At 49.2% G+C, this 16,585-nt stretch overlaps 1 protein-coding gene across 1 annotated transcript in view; it reads left to right on the top strand.

The window, feature by feature from the left end:
* The first annotated feature begins 11,098 nt into the window (after nucleotides 1–11,098).
* LOC129122953 (hexokinase-1) overlaps nucleotides 11,099–16,585 on the top strand; it is a 39,233-nt gene continuing 33,746 nt past the window's right edge. The window contains exon 1 of the mRNA XM_054637092.2: nucleotides 11,099–11,256. Within this exon, the coding sequence (XP_054493067.1) occupies nucleotides 11,194–11,256 (63 nt within the window). The 5' untranslated portion in view covers nucleotides 11,099–11,193. The remainder of the gene's footprint in view (nucleotides 11,257–16,585) is intronic.

The following is a 16,585-nucleotide window of genomic DNA, read 5'->3' as shown; positions in this document are numbered from 1 at the left end:
TGGAAGTGGTTAATGGAGCAGACCAGCTGGGGATGGACAACCCGGGCCTAGAGGGGAGCTCTGAGCAGCAGGAGGAGAAAATGGGTGCTGGGAAGGCATGGAGGGTGTGAGCAGGCAAACAAGGAAGGTGCTTTCCCAGCAGGCACCACCTGAACACTTCAAAGCGGAAAGTTACGGACGCTGATTTGGGAGCAGCAGCTGATTCTGGAAACAAATGGGATAAATACTGGCATGAGAAAGAAAAAAAAAAATTGAAATGCCTGAATTGCACATCTGCTGTGGCCAGCAATTCTGCAGGAAATGCACTGAGACCAAAGAGAGTCGAGGAAACTGGACATGAACAGAGTTCCCAGTGAAGCCCAATGAGAGCTGAGGGCCTGGGCAGTGCCTCTGGTAACTGCTGGGAATTTGGCTGAGAATTTGGCTGGAATTTGGTTGAGAATTTGGCTGAGAATTTGGCTGGAATTTGGCTGAGAATTTGGCTGGGAATTTGGCTGAGAATTTGGCTGGGAATTTGGCTTCCTTCCCCTGGCTCTCCCATGGAGGAGCAATGTTTAACGTGGGCCCGAGGCTGGCTGTGCTGAAGGAATTGTAAAGGTGTTTTGTGCTCTGAACTCAGAAATTCTGCTCCAGCCTTTTCTGTTGCTTTCAAGTGTGTGTTTTTCAGAGCAAGGTCTAAAAAGGGTTTTCAGAGCTGTAGGTCTAAAGCTCAGTGTGTTAGTCTGAAATTTGAATAATTGCATGGTCATTAAATTTTGCACAAAAAGGAATTGACTCTAAAAGCAGCTGATATGTTATCACGATTAGAGCAATAGCAATGCCTTCTTTCATCACAATGAAGTTACATTGTTAGGGAGCATAATTGACATTTTTTATTGAAAGATTAAGAAGAATTTGTTTACGGCTTGCAAACAAAGAGGTTTTAATTCAACAAACTGCAGCAGGAATAAGCAGTAAGTGGCATTTTCATCTGCTGGCCGGCTAGAGCTTTAGCTGCAGAATGCTGTGGATAGAGAAGTGTGAAGGAATTTGCAGCTCAATATCTGCCCAGTAAAGCGTGCACCACGCTGGCAAATGCCAGAGAGCTGACGGGGAGAAACCTTGAGTGCAAAGAAACAAAGGACTAGAGTTAATTATTAGCACCTTTTGGGAAGACACCACGGATTCTGGAGAGCAGCTTCATGCCACCTCTTGTGCAAAGGTCAAGGTATGGCATTTCTGAGGATGCTTTTGCCATGGAACCCTCGGGATAGCACCTGTCTACTCAACTGGCTGCTAAAGTAGGTATCTGGGTTATTTTTGTTATTGCTTCATGGTCCAATAGGCTCAGGAGCTAAGTGGTACTGGCATTTCAAAGTGGCATGTTGTGATTGGAAGGGGCTGCTGTGGAAGTGTTTGGAAAGCAGAGCCAAATGAAGCACCACCACCATCCCACTGCAGAGAGGCTCTTTTGCTTTTCAAATATACTTAGGATCCTGTTTGGATCAACAACAAACAAATCCTAAACAAAAATGTTTAGGATCCTGTGCTGGTGGTTGTGTCTTACTTTCCAGACTGCTCTCCAGATAAAGCCAAGGGTATGTGAAAAATTCGGGGTTTTTTTAAAGCAAATTCCTCTTGTGCAGTTGAAAGTCGTTTGGATTTTTTGTCCCAGCTCTGGTCAAAGTTTAAGAGCCCAAGCCAAAGCTGCTGTTCTGAATGGGGAACCAGTCCCCTGGGGGCACCTGGGGTGCTGACAAATCCCTGCAAGGAGGGTGCTGATCCCAGCAGCCAGGGGAGCATCACTGAGCCACGTGCAGTGACAGTGCTGGGAGGGGAGGGGAGGGAAGGGGCTGGTCCTGCTCAGCATGAGAGCTCCTCACCTGTGCCACACCTGAAACCCAGGCTGCCAACCTGAATGGGCAGCACCTGGTACAGAGGCAGGTGGTGAAAGAGCTGAGGGTGTTTTCTGGGTCTGAATGTTGACTGGTAGCCACAGGCTGTTGTTGCTGTCATCTGTCCAAAACCAAGGTTATAGATAAAACTTGTGATTAAAACATTTGTTTGTATCGATGTCAAATGTCAGAGTAGAAATATCCTGCTGGCAGACAGGGGTGCCCATGGGTCTGTCAGTGCTGGGTCAGGTCCCACAAAGGGCTGGTGAACTCTGCAGCTGTCAGAGGATCCAGCAGGATGAGCTGCAGTGGCCTAAGATACAGGGGATCTTGTGAGGAAACTTCTGCTTTCCTAAAAATTGTAACTTCTTCAGGAAAGGAAGGGAGAGACAAGCAGGGTGGGGTTATCTCTTGCTGCAGTGAGTACTGGGACCACAGCTGAAATCTGGGGGCAGAGCTGTTCACCAGGAAGTCAGTACAGCTGAGTTCCCCATTTAAAGGACTGAGATGACAAGAAAAGCTGATTTTTTATATTAGAAAAATATCCATCACCCATCTTTTGTAGCTATGCAGTGAAGCCAGACTCTCAGGTTTCCTACCAGGAATGGGTCAGGGGGATGGAGAAACCTATTCAATTGAAACAAGAACCTGCTTTCTGACACATAGATGAGTTTTTGTTTATTGAAAATGGTTAATTCCACCTCTACATTGTGTCTGAAAATCTGAGAATGAAGATAGAGGTCCAGAATCTCTTCTGGATTTGTATTTGACCTGGTGTGGCTACCTGACACCCACCCAGCCTGTCTGCAGTCTCTTCCTGATTGAGAAGGGGCACAAAATAAGAGGAAGAAGCTCATGGGTGGGTATAAGGATGGGAGATGGGTCACCCATCTTCACCATGGGAAGCAGTGATTCCACTTGGGGAATATTGATTAAGATGGATTTGGATGGTGAGAAACAAAGACAAAACGAATAAAGCACCTTCCTCAGTGTAGCAGTGTCACTGGTGTGCACCAGTATGCCCCAGGATGGACCCTGTGCCACCACAGCCTCCCCATGGAACTCCAGCAGCAGAAGAGCCCAGCCTGGGGCAGTTCCCACTTTTCCTCACAGAGAGCCTTCAGTTCCACTGCACCCCAAAAAACCTGAGAGAGCCAGAGTGGCTTGAGAAGAGAAGAAATACTGGGGTAGGGAGAGAGGACAACCCCACACACACCACGTAGATGCCCAAGGACCTGGCTGGGGCTGACCCCACTGGGTTTCTGATTCCACTCTAGAATATTTCATGACAGCAGCCTGTGAAGCTGAAGAAGCCAAAATTTTGCTCAGCAGTGCTGTTTGCATCTGCCTCCTGCCTCTGTTAAGACAGCTCTGGACTTTAACCAAAGAAAAAGTATCACAAGATTATCACAAAGCAGCTCAAAGTCTGTGGTTGTCCCTGGATGATGCTTAGCAAGCCCAGCATTTGTGACTGTCTCCCTGTACTGATTTTTAATGTGCATGTTTTGGTTTTTCAAAGGCTTTGTGGGTTCTTTTAATTAGTGTAACAAACTGATAACAGGACTCAGGTGTTTTGTTGCACACTTGCTTGCTAAGCCCTCCTCCTCTGTGCATGGCAGGAACCTCAGGGCACCTTGGGGCTGTGTGAGGGCCAGAGCCCAGCTGACATGTTCCCTGTTCCCATCATTCTTCTGGGTCACACCTGTGCTCCATAGCCCATATGTCCCCAATTTCCCCTCTTTCTTGGGGTGATTTTAGCTGATTTTAGAGTGTGCACCTGCTGTAGCCCAGCTGCTGGAGGGGTTTTTAAGAGAGCAGAGCAGTCTGTGGGGTGTGTGGCTTTCAGAGACATCCTGAGGCTGTGCAGGGAGCTGTGAAAATCTACAATTCTGCCTCTTTTTTTGCTGGCAGTGCCCTGTGATGGCCATGTGACATAACCAGTGGTGCTCCTGCCATGGCCACACGGGAGGAGCCCAATGCTGTGGATGTCCCTGGCTCCTGCTGCTCCCCACTGTGCCAGGTGAGTACCTGCTTTACACCCCTGCTGGGGTGAGAGTATGACTGGCCTTGGAGGGTCTGACTGCTGAATATTGGCTGTACCTTACACTGGGGCTTGCTGGGAAAGGAGCACAAACCTGAGGCCTTGGCAATTATGGATGGCACCTCTGTGACTTGTGATACAAACTGGTTTTTGCTAGCATCAAATGCTGGATGAAGGAGAAATGTGCATCCTTTATGGAAACTGCCTCTTAGGCTGGGTTCAGAGCTGTCACCTTGCCTGGTGCTGGTGGAAAGCCACAGAAGAAGGGCAGGTTGTGTTCCCTGTGCTGAAAGGATGAGCTCTTGGTCATGGATTCACTGCTCACATAGCAAAGGTGTGTGAAAAATGCCAATCACTTAAAAAAAAATCAAAAGTTTAATGATAATAAAATGTTTATAAAAATAGCAATATAATTAGAGTAATAATAATTTGGACAACTTGGATTAGGACAATATGAGACAATAGAAACAAAGAGTTACAGACAGTCTGGGTACCTTTTCTGGGCAGCATAAGCCCAAAAAAGGACCCACATTAACAGAGGATTAACCCTTAAAAGCAACAGCCTGTTGCATATTCATACACCTCATCCATGATGCATAAATTCCATTCAAACCCAGGATTCTGTCTGGGCAGTGTCAGCTTCTTCCTCTGAATCCTGACTGAGTCTTCAGGGCTGAGTGAGGCAGGAAGAACTCGATAATGGAGCAATAAATTCTCTTTCTCTGAAAGATTCAGGTGTCCTGTGGCTGCTGTCTCAGTGCAAGTCTGCTCTTAAAAAAAAAGTATCCTACATAGCACAGTTTCTATTCTGACATTACATTATAACCTAATACTATATTTAACACACTACTTAAGCAAATGAATACAGCATAACTTTCTAACATAACACATATAATATTCATTTGGATATTTGCAAAAAGCCAATCAGAAAATATGCATTTTTCACAGGTGCACTGCTGTTAAAGGGCATTTTACAGCAGTGCCCTTTAACAACAGTTAAAGGTTTGGCCCCTGCCATTCAGACCTCCTGGGACAGTGCACAGACACCAGCTCCCTGCTGAGGTTCACTGCTTCTTCCAGGGCTGAAGGACTGCCCTTGGTTTTGAAAGTCTCCCCACACACAGTGGGTGTGTTAGAGCTAAACTTTGGCAAATGAGCTCAGTGATCTGTGAGGAGCTGAAAGCAGATTTAGGAAAACTGTCTCCATAGAGTACGGTAAATTAAGTTATATTTTCTTTTATTTAAATCATTGCCTGATCATTTAAGTGAGTTTCTGGTTATGCAGCCATCCTTTAACTGGTATTGAACTGCTTCTTCTGAAAATAATTTGAATTCAACGACTGAAAATACTTTAAACTTGCCCCTTTTGAAATTTTAAACCAGTGAGCACTCTATATTTTGACCTTCTTCCAGCATAATTTCTTTTAGCATTGTTCACTAGCAATGGACATTTAGTAGATACAAGAAATCTGCACTTGTGTTCGTCTCAGTTTGCTGGAGTCAAGAGATGTTTTATGAAATGAAACAAAGGTTTCACCTTCTGGTCAGTTCTTCAGAAAGGCAGTTCGTTGAGTTTGTTGATATATTTCTGTTTGCATATAAATATGTGTGTGTATAGTCTGATTCATAGGTATATGAGCTGCAATAATGACTTAACTACTATAAAAAATGCTTCCTTGATCCAGCAGTTCTCACCTCAATGGAAAAAAATGTTTAACTGGTGCAGGGCCCAGGCTGAGTCAGAAAACTGGAATTGTTATTGCTTTCCTTTGCAGAGATGTGAAATCAGTTGTATTTCTGACACTGGAGAGAAAGAAGGTGCAGTGGTGAATATCTAGGACAGGAAGGGAAAAAAGAAAGAGATCAGTTTGGTTGGATTGCACTTGTGTTTCCCCTTTGGTGTGTAAGGCAAGAGCAAAGTGAGTGACTTGCATGCCAAGTGCCAAGGGATGCCAGCAGGCTGGACCTGAGCTGGAAAACCTCAGTGGGGTGGAAAGCAGCACAGAGTAGCTCTGCTGTGCTACACTGGAGCTAAAGGTTAGGTTTTGTGGTGCTGAGGCTCCAGGGAGCAGTTTCCTCTTTTCCCCACATATGTGCAGATGTGGGAAGTCCTTTGCAGGATTGCTCAGGCAACCCATAGCTTCTGGAAGCAGCAGTTAACTAAATTTGGAGTAATTTGGTTTGTCCCCAGCTTAATGAACCTTGCAATTACTAAGAGGCTGAGAAAGAATCATCATCCAGACCTTCCAAATAATGGGGCTTAATTGTAAGCCATGAGGTTGGGGCTTGTGTTTATCTGCTTTCTGGTTTTCTTGGTTTTGTGGGGGTCATGTTCTTTGCACCCTCTGATGCTGAAGAACAGCAACTAGTTCAAAGAAATAAAAGCCAACACAGCTGACTGATGCTCAGGTATGGGGAGTTGAGGCACAGAGCATCTCCATCTGCCCCAGGAGTGTTCCCATGTGAATCAGGGGAATGTGAATTCCCCTCCTTTGCTGTCCTCTCACCTATGGCCAGGGTTGAGAGTCCAGACCTGGCTGTTTGTGATCCTTAGCTGCTTAGTTCACACCTTACAGAAGTACTGCCTTGTCTCTGGAGGGATTGAAGCCTGGAACCCCACAGGCCTGTGCAGGGTCTTCAGCCCTCAAATGCTCAGTGTGGTGAGCAGTGCTAAAACCTTTCCAGAGGTGGGGGAGTGTTATCCATGCCTTGATGAAGGGACGGGACTATTGTTGGGCTAAAAACGATTTATTGCTCAGATAAGCATCAGCCTCAGAGGCTGTGGGATTTTAGAGGAGTAAGAAGTCAGCCATAGCTCAGAGTAGTCACAAATTCCTCGTTACAAGGCAATATATAACATTCCAATCCAATGGAAAGTTGCTACAAAGTTTATTTTGTTTTTCTAACCAATCGCCTTTCCTTAATTCTGCTGCATTGGGTACATTTTTATCCACTGGGTTACTACTACATGTACACACACATGTTTGTATTTTAACTTCTAAACTCTTAGCTTACTCTATACAATTACATTACTACACTATAAAACCTTTCACAATTTTACTCAGTAGTTTCTTACTTAAGGCATACTTACAACTCTAGAAACAAAAGTTTATAGTTTTTCTGCTTAATGTTTGTGTACTTTTATTTGTGCATCAATCCAAGCTTCTCCCAAGGCTGCAAATCAAACCCTTCAGTGTCTGTGGGAGTTTTTATCTTTCCATTTCCTACAGGGGATTTCATTAAAAAGTAGCTCACCCTTGCCCTGGAGCATCTCCAGAAGAATGGGCCAAACCCCTTGTTAGTCTTCCTGCCTTAAACATCTTTTGGAAACACGCTCCTGGAATGCTGTACCAGGAGCATAAAAACCACTTTTTTAAAGTGTACAGTGCTCTGTCCACGCATGGAATTGCCTTTCCCATGCATGGAATGAGCTCCCCTCAAGGCATTCCAGCTAATCTGGGTTTTTCATAGGGAAAACCTGAGAGAAAGCATCCTGGCTGGCTGTATGGTAGTGCCTGCTTGCTGTGCCCCCTGGCAAGGTGAAATTGCATATAATGTGGTTAAACTTGTTCCACTGAATTGCTCATCAAACTGATTTATCTGCTGCTTTTAGAGTTTCTTAGTAGCTTCTGCATTAAGTTCAGCACAAAGGAATGGTGATTTCTCCTGTGCAAGTACTTGGTTTCCTACTGGAATGGGAGCTTTCCCTCCTCAGTCAGAAGTGCTGGCAGGAACTGGGAACTTAGTGAAAGAAAGCAGCATCTCTAATAAACACTTTGCTTTGAGGATTGTGAAAGGAAAATGCAATGTGGGAGAAAAGGGGATTGAGCATTTTCCAGACACCTAAAAATAACCCCAGCAAACACAACTACAACTTTTATTTTTTTTCCTACAAAAGTAGGAAGCATCTATCAGCTGTGTACATCAAAACTATGTGATAAGATTGAAACAAAAGAATCCCCTCATTGTACAGTTCAATCAGAATGCAGACTTGTACAGAGCAGTGAATATTTAATGAAGAAATTGGCAAATTGGGAAAAAAATCTTACCCACAGCCAGGAGAGCTGATTCACCGAATTACTTCAGTCAGCTGAGACACTTGGGCAGCGTTAAATGGGGCCAATAAGATTAGAGCTCAATCAAAATAGCTGCAAGTCATCAGGTGTCACGTTCAGCCTCCAGTAATTTGTCTTAAAGGACAGTGCCTTTCAAAATAGCCTGCTGAGATGCTGGTAATTAATTGGCTGCTGAATTGATCCCTTCCAGTAAAGCAGAAAGGCAAGCCCAGGGCTGGGTGCTGTGGCAGTGGGAGACTCACAGAAGTGCAGAGCTGCTTGCCTCTCCCTGGCAGCCTGTGCACAGCTCCTCCCAGGGCCCCAAAAACAGCACCTGGGCCTCGCTGCTGGCCTGGCAGGGCAAGGAGGGCTTGCCAAGGGTAGGGAGTCCATAGGGATGTCTGGCTGCCCTTCCAGCTCCCTGGCAGGGGGCAGCTCATTCATCCCCGTGCTGGTTATGGCATCAAAGCTGGTCATGTGCTCCTACCCTCGCACGGAGCAGTTTAAAAACACCACACATTTAAATATTGCAGCTCTCTTGCCTTGCAGGGACTGCTACATTTTCTCCAGTGGCTTTTACTCTGTTAAGTTCATTCTTCCTGAATGCCATGCTCAGCAACTGAAGACAAACCCAACTATTTGCAATACTTGTTTAACCATCTCTTAATTGCTCTTGACTATGTCACATGAACCCCCTCCTGCACCAGTGTAGACTTAATTCTTTAACGTATTTGGGGGATTGTGATGTGTGCAGGTTTTATTTTCATTGCACAGAACCAAGTGTGAATCATAGGATATCCTTGTCTAGTGATGTTCTGAACTTACTTTTTGCTTCTTGTAGCTTAAAGGAAATCCGAGACTGTTGTTTTTGAGTTCGGAAATATGTTACAATGCAAATGACCAGGGAGCCAAAGGCCACTTCAGTGATCTATGACATTCTGAATTCACTCCCAAGTCAAAATTTTGGCAGACAAAAAAACCAAATGTCCTACTCTTGCATATTCTTGCAACAGTGTCATATTAAAGAGAAGTCCACTGTGAGTATTTTAGCTGTCTGATTCAAATTCCTTGAGTGCCAGAGGGGATGCTTTGAATTCCTTTTATTTGGTCAAAGATTGGTTGAAAACCACTCAAGTTTGTGTCCAGGTGTTTTAAATGAGCAAGCATTCCCTCAGCAAGGTAACTGAAGGGGGCATTGTGCGTGTGGGTGGTGTTTGGGGTGTCTGAGCAGGAGGAGATAGATAGTAGCACTTGTAAACCACACGTAGAGGCAGCTCCAGTGACATAAATCCTGTGGGAATTGAGCAGTATCAGGCAGCATTCAGACCAAAAAGAGCGAAGTCTGTCTCACCTAGTGAAGCAAAAGCTGTGAATGTGTCGGGTTACTTCCAGAGTATTTATAGAAAGCCAGCACCCGAGAGTGAGGAGAGTGGTTTCAGATGAAAGACAGGGCTTAGCAGATGACAGATGGATTGAAAACAGGAGCAAGCCTGGCTGGGAATTAAAGATAGTTTCTGACCAGCAGCAGAGGAGGAGCATGACTGAGCAGGGAATTACATCTGCAGGAGAGCTCAGTCAGTCTGTGCAAGGGATTGGTGACACTGCTGGGCACTGGGATGATTCAGCTGAGCCCCAGTGCCTGTGCCACGCGTGGGCTCCAGCTGTGAGCTCCAGCTGTGCTGGTGGCAGGGCCCTGTGCCTGCAGCAGGGCAGCCTGGCTGCTCTGGGGAGCACAGCTTGCTCCTCAGCTTGGCAAACAAATGAGCAGGAGTAACACGTGCAGAGCAGTGAAATGCGTGATGAAAATCTCTCTGAGCTTGGAGCCAGAGAAGGAAACCCTGCCCACCCTGCCTGCAGTGACTAGGGCAGTCTGAAGGAGGATGTGTCTGCCAAAACAGCTCTTGATTTTGGCCATTTAATTAAAGCAGCACTAAAAAGGAAGCCGGAAATTCAAGAGGCAGATTTTTAATCACTTCTAGTGTGGTAGACAATCTGTATGCAAATCACACCTCCTCCTTTGCACGGATGTGTGTTCCTGTTCCTGTGCAAGGACAAGGTGCAGGCAAGAGCCCCCATAGGCTGCTGACAATGTGTCTCTTGACAAAGGCCTTTAGCTTTTTTTGGAGGGGCCCTGTGTCACTTTGCTTATGTGTGTGTGGGCCCTCAGAGCCCTCATGGTGGTGGATGACTCCTTGGGGCGCAAGGAATGCGCTCCAACATGGCAAAGCTGTGGGGAGGAGGAGCCGTCTCCATCGGTGTATTATCATAGAATCATAGGATATCCTGAGCTGGAAGGGATCCACAGGGATCAGAGTGGGTTTGCTGGCCCTGCACAGGATCCCTGTAACAATCACCACAGTACACCCTGTGCCTCCTAGGCCTGACCCCGCCGTGTCAGCCGAGGCACGGCATCCAGTGTCACGTCCAATCTTTCCTCACACCTCTCCAGGGAGGTGACTCCACCACTCCCTGGGCAGCCCATTCCAATGCCTAATCACCCTTTTCCTAAAGAAATTCCTCCTAATGCCAAACCTAACCCCCCCTGGCACAGCTTAAAGCTATGTCCTCTCGTCCTGCCTGCTCCCCTCGTGGCCACAGCCTTCTGCCAGGGGGCTGCAGAGAGCGATCAGGTACCCTGAGCCTCCTCCGGGCTCAACACCCCGGCTTCCCCAGCCACTCCTGGTCAGATTTGTGCTCCAGACCCTTCCCCAACTCTGCTGCCTTTCTCTGGACACGTTCCAGCACCTTCCCAAATCCAGGGGCCCAGAACTGGGCACAGCACTCGAGGTGCGGCCCCACCAGTGCTGAGCACGGCGGAGAATCACTGCCCTGCTCCTGGCTCTGGTTCCTCTATCCTCTGCTTCCTCACACTATCCCTGGCACAGGCCACGATGCCACCGGCCTTGGCCACCAAGAAGGGCTTTTTGTCTCCTTTTTTCCCCTCAGGGAAGCCCTCAGCCGCCCGCCTCCATGGCGGCTGTGGAGCCCCTCAGGGTGACAGCGGGGCGCTGCCCTCCTCCTCCTCCACCTCCTGCAGGCCGGGCACAGCACGGAGCCGCTGGGCGCCCGCACCCGGGCGGGGCCGGGCCGGGCCGGGGCCGGGCGCTGGAGGAGGAGGAGGAGGAGGAAGGGGCGGCGCTCGGCTGGGCTGGGCTGGGCTCGGCGCGGCCATCCCCGGGCCCCGCATCGCTGCGTGCGCGGAGCCGCCGCTGCAGCCGGCAGGATGATCGCCGCCCAGCTCCTGGCCTACTACTTCACGGAGCTGAAGGAGGACCAGGTCAAAAAGGTCAGATGGACATCCCTCCGCCCAGGGCCGCCCCCCGCCCACGCCTCCTGTTTTTTTTTTTTTTAATTTTTAAAATTGTTAAAAAAAAAATTAATTTTTTCTCCCCCCGCACGGTTTCGTTGCTTTGTCCCCAGAGCCACCCGGCTGCGGGAGGAAGGAGGGATAACCCCGCGTTTAAACTCTCTAGAGCATCGCCGGTGGAGATGGCAGTGGGGTGTGGGTGATGGATGCACAGCGTCCGGTCAGGCAGGACCTGGGGGCTTTGGCAGTGAGGGATGGGGGCGATGGCTTTTCATGGTTTTCGTCGGCACCAGCATCCCCGGAAAGGGGATTTCCCCTTCTTTCCGAGGATGCCTGGGAGCATCCCCATTCCGGCAGGCGAGGAGCAGGCAGTTTTTGAATTATGTGCCGCTGGAGGATCGGAATTTACAGGAAATGGTTGTCGGCTGTGCTTAAAAAGAAGCATTTCTATAGGCTTCTTTCCCTCCAGCATTAGGAGGTTGCTGCTGTGTGGTTGGCACAGCGCTGGGATCCAGCACTGGCACAAGGAAAAGGGAGCGGGGAACAGGATAAATAAAAACATGGCAGTTAGGTCCTGGCTGAGCATATTGCAGAGCTGTAGGGAGCGGGGAGCCTGGGGCTAGGATGTGGGGACACGAATTGGGAAAATAATTGCAAATGTCGGTGAGTCGGGCTGACGTCAGGAGAGCGAGGCTTCCCCTCTGCCACCTCCTCAGGCGTGCCGTGTGACCCACCTGGGCGTGTGGCTGTGGGCATCCCTAAAATATTTCGGGAAAGCCTCAATGACGGCATTAGTAGTACTGATTTGTAGTGTTCTTGGGGCTTGAGCGTCTCCCCAGCGGGAGGAGAGCGCCTCATCCATCCCTTTGGGCTGCTGCCTGTGCCTGGGCTGACCTCAGCTCCAGTGTCTGGGTGACCCATCCTGCCCCGCTCGAGGTGGGCTCAGCCGTGCCCGCTCCTCCCTCGGACAAAACCCAGCACAGCTTCCCATGGTTACTGCACTTACTCCCTTGCTGCCACACTGCTGGAATTTGGGCTCTCATGAGGAGCCAGAGGCACAGCCTGCAGCATCCTGCACCTCCTGGCCGCACATCCATGCCTCTCCTATTGCCAGGCCCACTGTGCTCCTTTGCCTGCAGGATTTGTGAGTGCTGCTGCTGGTGCCAGGCGTGCCTGCCCGGCCAGGGCCTTCTCTGTCTCGCTGTGTGTGTTATATTTAGAAGGCCAAGATAAGCACGAGTGTGTGTGGTGGCCGAGGGGCGGCAGAAAGGCTGTGGGGAAGGCACAGAGAAACTCTGTGGTGTTCTGGGGGTTATTTATTGCAGGCTGGTTTGGCACCATGGGGCTGCTATTGTCTGACAGTATGGGAAACCATTTGGCCAGGGAGCTGTAAAGCATTCTTATGGATCAAGCTGGTTTTGTCTGGAAGAGCCAACTAAAAAAATAAAACCCATTTGAAAAGTCAAAAAAGCAGGCTACTGTTTTTAGAGGCTGTAAGACATCTTTTCCTGTTTGTGTCCTTTTGGAACGGATATTGAGCCTCCTCGGTTGTGGCTGTCCTGCGGGGAGGATGTCTGTGGCAGCCAGAGGCTCCGCTGCCCGGCAGCTGCTGGCAGCTGGTGGGCTCCATTCCCTGCTTCCCCGTGGGGCAAAAGTGCTCTTGCTCCACCTCAGCGTGCTGCTGGAGAGGTTTGTGCTCCATCAGTGTGCAGCTCCTAGGGATACGTGCAGGCACGGCTTCATTTCAGGTCCCTCCCTCTCCTCCCGGCTTCCGGGAGAGCAGCACTTTCTGCTGGTACGTGCCTGTGGCTCAGGGCTGCCAAGCAAGGCGTTGTCCCTGCTCTCCCTGCTGCCCCGTGGGGCTCCTGGATGCCGAGGCTGCTCCTCTGCCTCGCTGGTCTGCCACAGCCAGGCTCAGTGCCTGGTGGCACAGCTGGCGGGTCACCTTCAGGATGCTGCTGTGGCTCACAGGAGGGCTGGAAACGGGCTAAAAGTACCGGCGAGCCAAAGCTGAACCTTCTTCTTCTCTTGTGACCTTCTTTTCCTTCTTTTTTTTTTTTTCTTTTTTTTAATTATCTTCTCTGAAATGCTCTGCAGCTGCCTTTCCACGGTGGGAAGCCTGTGGAGGGGCATGGATGGGGCTGGTGGTTTCAGGCCCTGAAAGGGATAACCTGCATCTGAGAGCCAGTGCTTCTGTACTGGTTCTGCTGGGTTTGTGGGTACCCCCTTAAGTTTCAGTGTGTTGTTTTTTTTTTTAATGTCATTTTTTGAATGTTTTTCAAGATGAGTCCTGGCAAGGTGGAGGTGTAGAGTTGAAGGAAGGGGTTGCTCATCGTGTGAACCCTGCGGCCCCTGCAAGGGAGCATTTTCCAGTGAAACCACTCATAATGGCACTTCCATGCCACCTTAGTGTGCAGCAAGCTGGCAGTGTGTGATGCCCTGTGCTGTGTGAATACACATGTGGTCCAAGCAGCTTAAATTATCCAGATGTTTTTGCCGACATCTGTCACCTGAATGTTTGTGACATTCTGAGGACAGCAGCAGGAGCTCAGCAGCCTGCCTCAGACAGGGGACTTGGCCCAAACTCAGCTGTGGCCCTGATTTCTCTGAAGGGCTGGATCCCATCCTGAGGGGTGAGGGAGACACGGAGGGTGCCTGGCAGCTGTGCCACTGCCCTGTGTGGGGAGAGCTTTGTAAAACTTTGTAAAACTGCCTTTTGTTCCCAGCAGGTTTGTACCTGCCGTAGCTGGCCCCGGCAAAGGGAGCCTCTAGGTGTTGCCTGGTTTCTGTCTGTCAGGGGAACAATATGTTTTTGTTGTCTTACCTGAGTGAAGAAAAGGATCTTGCAGTCCAGGAGGGACATGTAGATGTTTAACCTTGAAAAAATGTGTTGGAATGTAGTATAAAATGTAACAACTAGTATCCAGAAGATCCCTGTATTGGTGACCCGCCCCTATAAAGGCTTTTTAGGAACCGATCTGATAAATCATCAGTAAGCGCAAACAATTTCCAAATGTCTAAACTACTTGTTTTAACCTGCTTTGGCTCCTGATGAATCTTCCTCATGCTGAAAGGAGTATGATTAGCTCTGCAGAAAAATGTTTTCGTGGTGAAGAGTTTTGGCATGAAGTCTGTGTCGGTAAAATAGGTGCTAATGATTTCTGAAATCGTTCTGGGTGTGCTCTCTTCTTGGATACCACTGACTGCTGTCAGTGTCTGGGGATGGAGGCATGTGTTTAAGGAATGGCCCTTAAGTATAAACCTTTAGTGCTGCCTGTTTCATTTATAATTATTCACAACTGCTGCAGTGGCTGGATTTTCAGAAACTTCTTTTCCCCAAGTACAAACTGTGTCCTTCCTGTGTGACCAGGAAAAAATAACGTGAATGTGGTTCAGACGATGAAATCCTATTTTTAAAAAATTGCTCACAGATTCTGTCTCTGGTTTGTGTTGGTCTCCTTTGAGAAAAAGAGAAAGAAAAGTGACTGATCTCTTGGAGGACTCCCATAGTGGCAGCCTGGGAAGATGCCCTTCCTCGGGAGGTGACTCTGAGGTGGCAGCTAAATAAAGGAGTGTTTCTGCTCCTTGTCTGGAATTGTTCCTGCCCTCTGCCATCCCCTGGGAAGGGCTGTACCTGTCTCCCATGGGAGCCTCAGTGGGGCTGCCCCTGTCTGTCCTGGGCAGCCTTTCCACAGCTTCCCCGTGCCCACGGCTGAGATTTGCTTTCTGATCGGCTTTTATTGCCGGCAGAGCAGGGAGTTATTAAACCTCCATCCCCTAATCCAGCCTCCAGCCCCCCCTCCTCAAGTTATTTATGGCTGTTTGCTGGGAGTTTTCCCTTGGAGGGCTGCACTTACTCCCTTGCTGCCACACTGCTGGAATGACTAAACCTCTTCCCGCCAGGGAGAAAATAAAAACCTGCCTCTTTCCCCCCCCCCCCCCCCCTTTTTTTTTTTTATTTTTTTTTTTTTTTTTAGTTTTCCGTGGTTTTGGAAGCTGTAACACGTAGGAGTGACTTTTTTCAAGCAGAGGCTCGGTGTCCCCGCCCCGGGAATCTCTCTCGGCGGTGGAGATGGATGGCCCGGGTGCCATGCAAAGCCGTGCAGGGGATGCTCCCTGCGTGCAGGAGAGTCCAGCCCAATTATGTAAGGGCGCTGGCAGCTCTCATTGGTCTCTCACGGCAGCAGAAAGAGCCCTCCCTCCCTTTTCCCTCGCTGCTGAGGGCAGCACAGGGGCAGAGGTGGGGAGAATGGGCTCGTCAGTCCTGACTGTGCAAACGCCACAACCTGCGCTCACAGCAGCGCTTTCGGTGAGCGGGAACCCTTCCGCCCTGCTTTTGGGAGGAGGATGCAGCAGTGGGGCTTTGTAGAGGGGTGTATTAGTCTGACTGTGAGTGGTGTTTACTGTAGCTTTCACTGGGAGAGCTGGGGAATCGTCCCTCTGAGCGGCAGCGTGGGCTGCTGAAAGCTCAGCCTGAAAAAGAGGTTGGTTCCTCCCCTCCTTTTAAAGGGAGTATCCTCATGCTCTGACATCATGGCTTTACACACTCTGCTAAAAAAAACATGGCAGGGTTTGCCATGAAGGAGAGACCTTCTTGCTTAGCCAGACTCCGGCCTCTGCATCAATCCCCACGGCGTTTGGGGCTGCAGAGAGGGCACATCCCATCCAGGATTTTATTCTTGGAGTGAAAGGATGCCTGTGACTGGCTGTGGTTGTTGCTGTGAAGGGGCTGCTGGCCCATGAGGGCGGCGCAGGACACAGCAGGGATGTGGGGATGCTGCCCTGGGGTCTTGCATTTGGCCTCTGTTGCAGAGAACCTGAGCTCAGCTCTTCTACCCTTCAGCTGTACGCCTGCACCGTCACGTCACCGGTTCGTGGGGAAAATGCACGGTCTCATTTCATCGTGGTGTTATCAATCATGGTATTGTTCCTCTGCAAGCAACGACATTGAAAAGTTCACAGCTTGTGCAGCCTCTGGCTGTGTCCCCTGTGGTCCAGGCTTGCCTGGCCCCCAGCCCTGTGGTTGGGGATCAGGCTGGATGCTGTGCCCAGCAGCACTCTCCATGCCTTCTTCCTGTCTGTGTAAATAAGTGCTGGGTCATGGCAGGAGGGTGTCTGGCTCAGGGAGATACTGTCTTTGGGGAGACCTTGAGTAGGGTGGGCAGGAGTGCTTTCTGTATGAGCAATTAGATTGGTGCTGGTTTTATGGCCAGTTTAGGGTTTAATGAGATTTTGATTGCATTTCCTTTGTGAAGGGCATTATTCATCGCTTCCCGTCTCAAAGTCCCTGGTATATGGAGTGCTTGTG

The sequence above is a fragment of the Agelaius phoeniceus genome, chromosome 9 (genome assembly GCF_051311805.1).
Source record: "Agelaius phoeniceus isolate bAgePho1 chromosome 9, bAgePho1.hap1, whole genome shotgun sequence".
Classification (NCBI taxonomy): domain Eukaryota; kingdom Metazoa; phylum Chordata; class Aves; order Passeriformes; family Icteridae; genus Agelaius; species Agelaius phoeniceus.
Note: the sequence above shows the minus strand (reverse complement) of the source record. Positions and strands in the feature narration are given on the sequence as shown.